This window comes from Girardinichthys multiradiatus, chromosome 15 (assembly GCF_021462225.1).
Source record: "Girardinichthys multiradiatus isolate DD_20200921_A chromosome 15, DD_fGirMul_XY1, whole genome shotgun sequence".
Classification (NCBI taxonomy): Eukaryota; Metazoa; Chordata; class Actinopteri; order Cyprinodontiformes; family Goodeidae; genus Girardinichthys; species Girardinichthys multiradiatus.
The window spans coordinates 19,106,217-19,119,226 of record NC_061808.1 but is presented as its reverse complement, the minus strand read 5'-3'; the positions used below and the strand labels follow the sequence as shown (position 1 = coordinate 19,119,226).

Sequence of the window (13,010 nt, the reverse complement as noted above, 5' to 3'; positions counted from 1 at the left end):
ACATCCACTGTCTCCTTAGAAAATGCTTTCCTGTGTGCATGCCTTTATGCACACAAACAAACACACTCCTTCACCACACAGCCTTGGAGGGAACACAGGAGGAGGAGGAGGACGGGGTAAAGAGAGGATGATGTCACCTCTCTAGACGGCTGAGGGCTGAGGCTTGAGATAATGGTGACATTTCAGGGAAGGTGATGTCATTCTTCTACCACCCCTCTTCTTTCCGCTTATTTCCTCCTCCCTTTCCCTCGTCCTCCTCCATGCAGGTGGCTGCCCAGGCTCTCTGAGTCCTCACGCCAGAGAATTAGCTTTTGAATAGGCTCTGAGTACACAGGCAAAGTGAACCCAGCCCCCCATGCTGTGCTCATAAGTTGTGATGTGTGAGACTTAATGTGAGTGGGCGTCATGTGGGTGGTTTGTCCTCCTGCACGGAGGAGGACGAGGGAAAGGGAGGAAAGGGAGGAGGAAATAAGCGGAAAGAAGAGGGGAGGTAGGAGAATGACATGGATGTTCTTTTTTTGCGTTCACATGAGTGTGATTAAGATGTGTGTGCATAACTTTAAGTACACCAGCTTGTGTATGGTCCGGCTGTGCACAGGCAAGTGTATGTAGATGGGATTTCTGCCCCTCCATCCCAGTTTTTCACTGAGACCAATCAAGCCGAGAAGTGCCAGGTTTCCAGGCTGGTTGGTAGTGAGTCGCTGAGTTCCTCACCCTCAGGATCTGCCTATTTAAGGTTTTCTGGCTTTACCCCTAATTCTCTCCCAAAATGTATAATATTATGAAGGATTTACTGGTTTCATTTGCCTGTGAAACACTGTGCTTATACAAATATGTTCCCAAAAAAACATCCGTGCATCCGTTTTTTAAGATATAAAAAGGCAAACCTTCACTGCCGGAGAGTTTGATCCCAAGACTCCATGGGTCATTTGCGTTTTATGGAGATTTGTTTAACCTATTTCAACAACACTGGGCTGATTGCCACAGATAAGTGATGGTTTAAAGCCCGGAGGCTGTTGTACCTCTAGTCCCACCACTGAGCTCCTGGTTGCTCACCGGTAGTATTTTTATACCTGAAAAAACTCACCACTTGTGCAGCGCACTTTCAACTCCGCCAAGTTCTGATATCCTGTCTTTCTTTCCCTGTCGAGAGGACTCAAAGCGCCGTGTGTGAGCTGTAAACAAGTTCCCACCCCCCTCCCACACTGCCATACACACACTCAGGCTGTATCTGGGCAAAAAGAGCCTTCTGAAACCATAAGCATCCGTCTTATCATATGATTGTTTTTTTTTCTGACATACTTGAATCACGGGGCACAGAAGGCTTCTCTTCACACCTAGAGGAAGTTGACCAGAAACCAGAGCACATGTTACAATAACAGAAGGAACAACTGTCCACAAACGTGTGCAAAATCTGTACAGGAGCAATAACAAGGGAACAAGAGCTGCAGCCAACAGCAGCAACTTATTCTAATGCTTAAAAGGCATGCAAAAAGTGTAGTTGTTTGTAACAATGCAGCTAATTTTTCTGCATCCTTTCTTTGTTGCTATTTAAATGTAATACTGCATACATCAGCTCCCACATAAGCATATTTTTAAATTATAAACAAAATAAAAATGAGGGACACATTTGTGCTGAAAATTGAGAATATTGGCATGGACTCTAACAGAACCGTGTTTTTTCCCATGCCATTGTACATATTTACCAAGGTTGCAGGGCACGTTTCTGTAATAAAGAGTTGTTTTCAGTTGCATTTTCAACAAAAGAATGGGTGCTTTGCATGGTTGCAATCATTTGAAATGTGCTTGTTAAAATCAAACCCACTCACCCTCTCTAAAACTCACTCTTCATCTTATTTGGTTTGGTTCTGGAAAAAAAAGATCTACCTCTCTACATGAAAGTACATTTTTTTTCTAGCACAGTGTGAGAGAACTTTGATATAATGGGATCTTCACATTCATACACGCATATCAGCTTAAGTAACACTTTTGCTTGTCGGGCTGAGAATATGCTTTTAAGAGGAGAGAAATATTTACTCGGGGGGGGGGGGGGAGAGGAAATGTCTTATTCCAGTTGATGACAGAGTGTCAAAGCCTTTCAGTTAAGAATTGTGTGAATAGGAGTCTAACAGACTTTTGTATAGTACACTCTAAAAACTGCTAAGTTAGTCTTGTAACCCAAATTCTTTGATTTGTGCAATTCACAACAAATGTCATCTCAAGGCCCTTTACAAAACAATCAGATCCAGTTAGTGAACAGAAACATAAATCAGTTCAATCTAATTATCTAAGACCGTTTTGATCCAATTTATAAAACACGGAGTAAGGTTTAGTATATTATGCCATGTGGAAGGTTTTCTCTCGACAGTGGCGACAGTGGAAATGAGAACTGCTTTTTAACAGGAGGAAGCCTCCAGCAGAACTTGGCTCAGTGTGAGCAGCTATCTGTCACAGCCGTCTGGGGGTTTGAGAAGACCAAGTCTTTGACATTATAAGATTGGATTTGTTTATCCTTCACTCATTGGTGCAGTTGTTAGCACTGTTGCCTCACAGCAAAAAGGTCCTATGCACTAATGACCTTTATTAAAAGTAATGATACAGGAAATAGCTTGAGAGAGAAGGGGAAACATATGCAACATGGGTCCCAAGGTCATGAATCTAGCTTTGGGGTTATTTTTGACCACCCCATCTTTGGTTACCTTAACATATCTTTGGTCATTTTAACCTATTTGTGGGGGTTGAAAACTAACTCAGTATGCTGAGTCAACCCTATAACATGTACATGTTTGATCCAGGACTGAGTTAGCATAATCCTACTTAGGATGTTTTTGAACCCATTTGGTTTAAGGATGTATGCATAATTTATGTGTATAGTCATAAATCCTTTTTAAATCCTATAATGCCAGCTTCACTAAACAGCATGCATATTTTTTGTTTTAATTGCATCTCCTAAAGTGTGAAAGTAGTGCTAGTGACTAACAAGGTGTGAAGAAGCTTAATTTACAGCATGTTCTCTTGAGGTATAACTGCTAAATCATTCATAATACAGGGGCTTTTGACATTTCCTAAGGGTCTGCTCCACACATTCAGAAATTTGACAAAGGGGAGCACAGTGAAGAAATGAGTGCGGCGCTGTGACATGCGATGACAGGTTACTTTAATTTGCCGAAACAACAGGTGCGCTTGCACAGGAATTACCTCAAAGCCCTGTCTGGTAAACGCTCAGGCAAGATGCAGTGACAGGTGGCATTTCCAAACCTTAAACATTCATACAAGATGCGGTGGTAATGCTGTGCGGAGAGTCCCTCAGGACGTAGCGCTGACAAGCTGATGGACTCATTAGATGCACGTCAATGTCTGTACACAAGTGGGCCCGCTTCTATCAGCCCTGGGCTGTTTGCGACACACTCCCACCACACACTAAAGGGGTAGTATATGTGCTAATTAAGATATATACTCACCACTCCCCGAGGTGTCAATGTAGAAGCTAACACTAAAAACTTCCTCTTACTACCCTGTACTTATTTTCTTCTTAGTGACTCCTGGCAATGGTATACAGATGTGGGACACGAATAAACCCATGTAGAATTTATATCTTGTTTGAAGACATCAGGGTTGGATGATGTCTAATTTTGGTACTCTAAAACTTTCCTGATTTAACAACGTATATGATAGACCATCAGCTTAGATAGCTTTCAGATCCTTTTTCATGGACCCAAATACATCATGTTTTTGGGTCATTTTACTGCTCTGGCATTAAAGAAGAAAGTTATTTAGAAATAGATAAAAAGATAATATCCCAAATGAAAACATTAGTTATATTATAATATAAAATCAACAAGTCATCTAAAAACTGTTATTGTTAATAGTTGACAAGCACACTGGCCTAAAGTAGTCTGAAGACAAGGATGTGTTTTTTTATTTCCATTACCATCTTCTCAGATCTCAAGCCCTCTTTAATATGCAATCAACTCTACTTCTGCTAATTTTGCCGTCATGTATACTGCCACCTTAACCATTCATTATTTAACTGGAAGTGAGTGCCCAACATTATTTTCTTGTTTTAAAGCATGCATAGCTTAAGTCTTCTACTCAGCACCTGCTTTATTGATAAATGTTGCAATGGTTGGTAAACTTGGCTTATGCATTTCAATGAGCCTTCTGTCAGTACAGATGCTTTTTTTGTCTATTCAAAGAAAACACTACTGTAAAAATACTCTCAAGTGCAAGACATGGTGTAAGCCATTTGGGAGAGTGACTTAACTTACAAACAGCAGCACCTCCCCAAAATATTAGACGCCGCTAGACTACCACAACAAAGGAAGAATGGCTGCAGAAAAGAAGTCATGCAGGAAATATACAGGGGTTGGACAATGAAACTGAAACACCTGGTTTTAGACCACAATAATTTATTAGTATGGTGTAGGGCCTCCTTTTGCAGCCAATACAGCATCAATTTGTCTTGGGAATGACATATACAAGTCCTGCACAGTGGTCAGAGGGATTTTAAGCCATTCTTCTTGCAGGATAGTGGCCAGGTCACTACGTGATACTGGTGGAGGAAAACGTTTTCCTGACTCGCTCCTCCAAAACACCCCAAAGAGGCTCAATAATATTTAGATCTGGTGACTGTGCAGGCCATGGGAGATGTTCCACTTCACTTTCATGTTCATCAAACCAATCTTTCACCAGTCTTGCTGTGTGTATTGGTGCATTGTCATCCTGATACACAGCACCGCCTTCAGGATACAATGTTTGAACCATTGGATGCACATGGTCCTCAAGAATGGTTCGGTAGTCCTTGGCAGTGACGCGCCCATCTAGCACAAGTATTGGGCCAAGGGAATGCCATGATATGGCAGCCCAAACCATCACTGATCCACCCCCTGCTTCACTCTGGGCATGCAACAGTCTGGGTGTTACGCTTCTTTGGAGCTTCTCCACACCGTAACTCTCCCGGATGTGGGGAAAACAGTAAAGGTGGACTCATCAGAGAACAATACATGTTTCACATTGTCCACAGCCCAAGATTTGCGCTCCTTGCACCATTGAAACCGACGTTTGGCATTGGCATGAGTGACCAAAGGTTTGGCTATAGCAGCCCGGCCGTGTATATTGACCCTGTGGAGCTCCCGACGGACAGTTCTGGTGGAAACAGGAGAGTTGAGGTGCACATTTAATTCTGCCGTGATTTGGGCAGCCGTGGTTTTATGTTTTTTGGATACAATCCGGGTTAGCACCCGAACATCCCTTTCAGACAGCTTCCTCTTGCGTCCAAAGTTAATCCAGTTGGATGTGGTTCCTTCTTGGTGGTATGCTGACATTACCCTGGATACCGTGGCTCTTGATACATCACAAAGACTTGCTGTCTTGGTCACAGATGCGCCAGCAAGACGTGCACCAACAATTTGTCCTCTTTTGAACTCTGGTATGTCACCCATAATGTTGTGTGCATTTCAATATTTTGAGCAAAACTGTGCTCTTACCCTGCTAATTGAACATTCACACTCTGCTCTTACTGGTGCAATGTGCAATCAATGAAGACTGGCTACCAGGCTGGCCCAATTTAGCCATGAAACCTCCCACAATAAAATGACAGGTGTTTCAGTTTCATTGTCCAACCCCTGTATATTTTGGTGATTGTAAATAAAAATTTTCAATATATTTGCACACAACCAGCTAAAAGTTAAGAACAATGTTTTAATAAGGGCATTACTGTATTGCTTCCCAGGTGAGATTTTATGTCTTTTCCTGTGCTGATGATTTTCCTCTATTCCTGTTGTGCTGAGCTCCTACTTATTTATGTCTCTCTGCGCCATCAAACAACCAACCTGGAACATACCTCAAGCCTCCCTTTGTGCCTTCTTTGGTTCCTCAAGTTCTTTCCTGCTTCAGATCACAATAGCAATACATATCTGGGAAACTCACCTCTGTCTGTGGGAGTCCACTGGTGGTACTCCTTCAGGCTATTTATCTCACAACTCATCTGCCTGTTTCCTCTCGCTTACAAATCTTCTTGTGAGATCAGCAAGCCTGTCAGGAGCAACATGTTTCAGATATTCCACTTATTTGTTCACCGCCCACCTCAGCCACCCATAGATCTACAGCCCATTGCCTGCATGAATAATCATCACAACTTAAGTAAGACAAAACTGGAATAGACACTTTTCAAAAACCATCCCCTGTTCCCCTCTTCATTCAACATTACACAGGTGTACTATAAACCTCACCTGAACATATTTAGAGGCACTCAGGGTGCTTGTGAATGTGTAAAAAAAGAAAACCTCTCACCATGACAACATTTTAACAGTTAATGGCTTTTCCTGGTTATTTTATTCATTTTGGAGTTGGAGGCTACTGAATTCTTCGAGCATTTTTATTAACAAATCAACAACAAATTACTTTTATTAACGTAGGTAACAGATAGGACAAAGAAAAGGCAAAAGCATATGACTGAAAGAGTTTTTATTAAGTCGTTGCCTTCATGCCATTATTTTGACAACGAGAGCAACAGAAAGGCAGAAAATGAAAGCAGACTAAAAAGAGGAATGACAATGGAGAAAAAATCCACAACCGTACTCAAGGAAGTGAATTTGCAATTACACATTCAGGCTTTTCTTTACTAATTATCAGAAAGTTTAAAACAAACAAGTTTTCAGAGTCATTAGAGACCACTGAATGACATTGTCTTTAAGCATGAAACCCTCTTTCAAAAGCTTTTTCATTTCCAGCAAGCTCACAAGCTTCTTCTGTATTAGACTCAAAACAACTGAAGAATTTCGCGTGATTTACAAGAAATGGCATGATATACATAGTGCCCTTTAAAAACGCCCCAAGTAGTGTTTCACTTCCATGTATGATTATAGTAAAATCTTGCTGTCGTGAGAAGTGGACTCCAGGCAGTAATGGAAATAAACTAAACATCTACATTTCCTGTATTTTCTTCTCCGTGGTGTGATCAGTTTGTGTTAATCCACCATTTGAATTGTGAATTTGGATCAGATTTAATAACACAGTGAAAATACTTTGATTCTTTTTTTTTTTATTCCTCAACCTCCACATTTTGATGATATCGTCAGACATTTTGTCATATTACGAAGTTAATGAAAACCACAAAGTATAAATGCAGAGGCAGGGTGGAGAAATGACCAATGAACAAGAAGAGCTAATCCGATGAAGCAGCTGGTGCCAGGGCGAATGCAGAGCAACTGAAGGAGGGAGGCTAACGAACACAGGTAGCAGGAACAGAATAACACGGCAAGGAATCTAACAGAACTGTAAATGTAAAGGAATACAAGAAATAAGTAAAAAATGTGATGAACTAAAACAACAACAATTAAAGAACATGAAAAGGGAAGTGCAGAGAAACAGACAAGGAAACCCAAACACCTAAAACAGGGGAATCATGACAAAGTTATCCTGTTAAAATGTTTCATTTACATTGACCTAACAGGTTTAGGAGACTGGGTGACTTACATTCCAGAGGTGGATTTCCCCTGACCAGACTGACTACATGCAACAAGAATGTTGTGTTGCACTGGCCCGTGCCCTTTGCATTGCTGACGCTCAGTGTTTGCCATCTGGGTTGGAGCCTTTCCTGTGAAACCCCCCAATTCTTGGTTATTAAGTGCAGGTGGCTCCTAAAGGGGTTAAAGTGGTCTCGGAGGGAGACCACAAAAGAGAAGCTTAGGAGGGTGAGATCACTTGATCCTGATGTGTCGATGGCTCATTTACCACGCATGGTAGCAGATCCTGATGTCATCATTTGTCTCTTCTGCAGTCCCGGTCGAGTCCACCCACATAAGAGGTCTGGAATTTATTTTTGTCCACTTTGTGGCACTCCCTTTACTTTCCACAAAACAAACACTCTCATCCTATAGTCCAAATTTAGAGTGGGGCTTCAAAGTCCGGACTCTTTCAACACCTCTAGGACTTTTAGGGAAATTAAATTGTTTGAACACAGTGGTGGTCTTTCTGTTTGAAAAGACTGAGTTTCCTCTTCTTAAAAAAATCCCCTCAAAAGCTGAGGACAACATTTTTTGCATGTATAATAAAAATAAAGATATAATATCTCTTTAATAAAATGTTAAACACCATTTCCCATCTTCATGCATATGAAAATAAAACATAAAACACTGGAAAACAAAATAAATATAAAATCTGTTTATCAAACTTTTAAAAGTTCCCCTAAAGAGAGTAACTCACTTAGAGAGATGGTTTGGATATTTTAAAGTATGGGAGATGAGGACTGGTTATGAAGATTCGGCATTTTAGATTTCTACCATTTCAAAATGTAAAGTAAATACTGTAAAAATGTATTAAATTGTGGAAATTTGAACCATATTAATTTTCCTAAAACATATATCTTTTCAGCCCTAGATTACTTTTCCTGTTGTACAAGGGAGAGTGATGTTTGGGCTGCACAGTAGCGCTATTGGTAGCACTACTGTCTTGCAGCAAGAAGGTGCTGGGTTAGGATCCCAGCCTCGGGTCTTTCTGCATGGAGTTTGCACCTCTGGCTACTCCCTCTTTCCTCCCACAGTCCAAAACATGACTGTTAAATTAATAACTCATAGGTATGATTGTGTGTTTGTTCATGGTTGTTTGACATGTATGTCTCTGTGTTGACCTGTGATGGACTGGCATCCTGCCAGGGTGTACCCTGCCTCTCGTCTATTGACTGGTGGAGATAGGCACCATATAAGATATTCTGAGACTCCCTTGACAGTGATGCAAAACTCCTATTAAACGTTGACAGCAAACACATAACAGACAAATATGTCACATAATTTAAAATTAAAGACATTACTGACAAAGCATTACAGATCACTTAGTCTATTTAACAAAATTGAAGTTGATCAGCTGAAATCCTATTAGATTCTGCTGTTCAACGTGCAATATTCAAATTAGTTTGTATGAGTTAACCTTTTTTTTATGTTTTTTGTGGCACTAGTAGGCTTTATTTTTCTCCGTTTTTTGACAGTAAGCAGACTGAAAAGGGGTGGCAAGAGGGGAAGGACATGCAGCAAAGGTCGCCAGGGCCAGGGGTTGAACCCACGACGGGCTGTGTCGAGGACTGTAGCCTCTGAGTATGGGTCGTTTGGCACGTTTAAAGGTTTCCAGAACTTGGAATTAAACTGTGCTGCAAATTTCTTTTTTACATTGCTCCAATGTTAAAGTAAATGCTTTTTAGAATGATTAACTAGAATTAATTGATTATGTTTTAAAAAATATGACAGAAATTCTGTTCAGTCCAGTTTACTTTGTAGATTATAACTGTTTATTTAAAATAATCTTATATAGATATATATATATGTATGGCTAACAATGAGATTTATGGGTTAGGATATGTGTACACCTTATTGTTGTATTTTGTGTGTGTGTGTGTGTGTGTGTGTTCGTCTGTGTGTGGGTGTGCATTACCTTACTGTTATTGCAGGGTGCAACTGGCTGGCAGCTGGAGCTTGTTCTTGCCAATTAGGAGGAGCATAAAGAGGAGTGGATTCCCTAAAGTGTGGTCATCAGGCCTCAGTACGTTTTAAGTGTTATCTGGTCTTATGTTCCTTAGCGTACCTCATATGCTCTCCTAGAAAGAAATCTTTCTCCAATCTCCAGTCCTCCTTCTGGTTCACAATCCTCTGCCTCCTCGATCTCAAGAACCCCCTCAGAAACTTACTTCAGAATCCCCTCCTCACTGTTCCTCTGGTCGCTCCTCCCTGGATCTGCTGCCTGGAACCCATCACACACTGTCCTTCACTCACCTACATGTCCACCCTCCAGCAAATCCACTGTTCACCATTTTGCTCAACTCTCTACTGGAGGAGGAATACAAGCATCATCAAAAACCGTTCCACACACTACAACCTGTTAACCTCAACCTCTGTGGCATATACTCACCTTTCCCCTGGATCCTTGCCATCTCTAAAAGCAGTAAGCCTCCTTCTCAAATCCTTCCTCAAAACAATATATGAAACTACTTCCTATAGTAACCATTTACCTCTCCTCAGTACCATCGTGGAACCCATCTCTGAGCCTGGAAGAGTCCTTCACTTTTCTTGTATCAATAAATCATTTAAACCATCTTTCTTTTTCTGTAGTTGTTGCTTGCATCAGGGTATTGATAACAAATGCCATGACACATTCACAAAATACAGTACATTGTATGAATTCTGTTGGCAACGTCCAGAAAGGCATTTTTACATGTAAGAAAGCAGCCTATTTTGAAACAAATACGGATAAAAAAACAAAACACGTGGCAACATGTTATCACATCTGTCCCTTTAGTTTTAAAGATTGGGGAGGTGACCTGAAGAAATTGACTCTGATTATGTATACCAGTGTATTTATCTGGCTAGTCAACTTCACTTTTGTGAAAGCTTTAAATTTAGATTCTTCAGATACATTCTGATTTCTTGTCTGTTGGTAACTGTAATATAAACTGATCACAGAATTAATCCATCTTTAACACACACCAACTGAAGCCACAGGTTAAGCTTCATCTGATCAAATCTTTAAACAGCAGCTACTAGACATGTGTGCACATGTCAAAACTTTTGTAGGTCATGTCCATGTGAGTGTGTGATTATCACAGACAAAAAGAAGAAATTTAGCTTAGCTGCTAACAAGCTACCTAAAAACAATCCAGCTTATGACATACCAAAACAAATTGCTTTGCTAGCGCTGCCATTACCACACCATAGTGGTGTCCAAAGTCAGTTCTTAAGGACCACTATCCTGCATATTTAGCTTTTGAGTAAAATTGGAACTTTTTATTAATGGTTGCAGGATTCTTTGCTGCATTCTAGTCATGATCCGCAGCATGTTATATAGATAGAATAAACCAAGATATCAATTTATTGGACACTTTATTAAACATGGGTATTGAATGCTCTGTAAAAAAAAGAATGCTGCTCTGTAACAGAAGGCATCATCTGCATCCACAGCGGTTCCAATGGGAAAACAAGCAGGACTCTGCGTTGTGTAAAATATGCAATTTTGGGATGGTGTCATCCATAACATGACTTTTTTTTCACAGCGTGTTTACGGACTTGCCTGATCTTGTCGGGGTTCTGGGTTCAGTGTGTGTGTTGTGCTTTCTTTGTGACTTTGTTTTCAGTTTCCAAATGGTGCTGGAGTTTCTCAGGTGTGACTGATCTGCTGATTGCTTTGAGGAGTATTTAAGCAGGAGGCTGCCAGCACTTCTATGGCAGAGTGTTTGCCTTCAGTGGTAACAAACTCAGCCACTGTTAAGCAATGCATCGGTCTTTGTCTTTAAGCTGACGTTGTTTATGTTCCTTTGCAGGCAGAAACCTGAACCTTTTGATCATTCTTCGTTGAACTTTAACTTCGGTTCCAGAAGTTTCTGGACGATCAAGATTACCTATGTTTGGTGGATTTTCATTTGGATTTTGTTTCCAAGTACCAAGCTGGCAGCTTCCTGTTATTTTCCGTCTCCTTAACCAAGGCAGAAGCGTACCCTGTCCACCCTCCAACGCAAGTACCTGAACATTGAACGAACTCCTGAAACCACCAGAACTCGCTCTGCAGCTCAAGTAAACCAGCTAGATTTTTGCCGCTTCGCACACCTGGGTCCCGACTCCCTCTACCCCTGGTGACCTGACTGCATTCATTTGGTAAGCCGCTCTTCTGATTACAATGGTTACCTTTCGTTATTTTGCAATATTATAAGTTCCCTGTCTCACCAGTTCTCTTCCACCTCTTTTCATACAGTTGGCGATTCACCCGTTCATGTTCCAGACTCACTTATTGTAAATAAAACACCTTTCGCTGATTCAGTTGTTCCTCAGTGTTCTGCATGTGGGTCAGATCTATTACGAAAACTATGACTGATGGCAGCAGCAGATGTAGCGGCAGTGCTTGCAGTTGTAGGTGGGGCACTTCTCTTGTGAAAGAGAGATACAGCAGATAAACGATTAAAGTAATTTTTAGTGGTGGATACAAAATAAGGCATAAAACCTTAATCTAAATGCTGATTAAAGCAAACATCATTTATTTAACATTTTCTTTGATCCACTTCAGGAACCGTTGTGCTGCTGAAAACCGCTATGAAGCAGGTTTGTGGGTACGAAGGCTTGCATATAATGTGTTTAGAGCACGCACTTAAATGTTTTTACAGCTTTTTTCTACCTCTACACTACGTTTTTAAGGCAGCATTTAAGTTTGTCTACTGCTTAAATTAAACACATGTAATCTATGGTAGTACTCTATTGTCTTTAGCAAATCCCGATGGATTAGTGTAAATTTTAAAGAGTTTTGAAAAATCTAACCTTTTTGTTTAACAGACCAGATTTGATTATCTGAGTTCTTGGCAAAGTGAAAAACCAATCTAAGGAAGTTGTTTTAGGCTTTCTAAACTTACAATTGTTTTTTTTGTAATCAAAAATAGCTAAGTTATTAAACACAAATCACTAGTTACACATGTAAAAAGAGAATGTCTGACCAGTATTTTGTCCATTGTTTTACACCCACTTTCAAGTGTAAGGTTTTATGTATCTAGACTTGAAAAACATTATTTGGACTTCTCCAAGTTCTAAAATGATTTAAAACTAATCTAAAGTATACAGCAGATTCCACACTGTTAATATTTGTTAACAAACACATGAAGCCAAAATTTTGTGTGAAACTAAGTACACCCGATGATTCAGCAAATTGTAGAACCTTCTTTACCACCAATGAAGTAAGACATTCATTTCTTTAACGACTATCAGTCCCACATCATTCTGAAGGGATTTCAACTCTCTGTTTTTGCAACAGTTTATTGGTTTACTGGTGTTTGTTAATGTCTCTTTAGAGGTCCTGACATGGCTTCCATAGATTTCTTTGCTGTGTTTGGGATCATTGTGCAGTTGCAATACCCAGTTTCAGGCAAGCTTTAGCCATCAGAAAGATGGTTTCACATTTTAATTCTCAGTGGCTACAAGGTGAAAACTTAAGAAAAATTTAAATCTTCATCTTGAATGTCAAAATCAAGTTTTTTGTTAAAGTATTTT

At 40.3% G+C, this 13,010-nt stretch overlaps 1 protein-coding gene and 1 long non-coding RNA gene across 2 annotated transcripts; one reads left to right on the top strand and one right to left on the bottom strand.

Annotated features, from left to right (window-relative positions):
* Positions 1-402: 402 nt before the first annotated feature.
* On the top strand, positions 403-11,314 carry LOC124882484. Its single transcript, XM_047388906.1, has 6 exons — positions 403-490; positions 8,984-9,089; positions 9,440-9,531; positions 9,616-9,930; positions 10,008-10,114; positions 11,303-11,314. The coding sequence occupies exons 1-6, from the start codon at positions 406-408 to the stop codon at positions 11,312-11,314; spliced, it is 717 nt and encodes a 238-aa protein (XP_047244862.1). The 5' UTR covers positions 403-405.
* Positions 7,026-8,008, bottom strand: LOC124882357. The gene is made up of 2 exons (XR_007041880.1): positions 7,477-8,008; positions 7,026-7,275 (listed from the first exon to the last, which is right to left on the bottom strand). It is a non-coding gene; the product is annotated as an uncharacterized LOC124882357 (long non-coding RNA).
* Positions 11,315-13,010: the final 1,696 nt, after the last annotated feature.

Excerpts from the sequence above, each read along its gene's own strand:
- LOC124882484 (XM_047388906.1), top strand. The coding sequence starts at position 406 with ATGTGGGTGGTTTGTCCTCCTGCACGGAGGAGGACGAGGGAAAGGGAG. Across the intron at positions 9,090-9,439 it reads TCGAGGACTGTAGCCTCTGA|GGTGCAACTGGCTGGCAGCT; the intron begins GTATGGGTCGTT and ends CTGTTATTGCAG. Across the intron at positions 9,931-10,007 it reads CCTTGCCATCTCTAAAAGCA|TACCATCGTGGAACCCATCT; the intron begins GTAAGCCTCCTT and ends ACCTCTCCTCAG.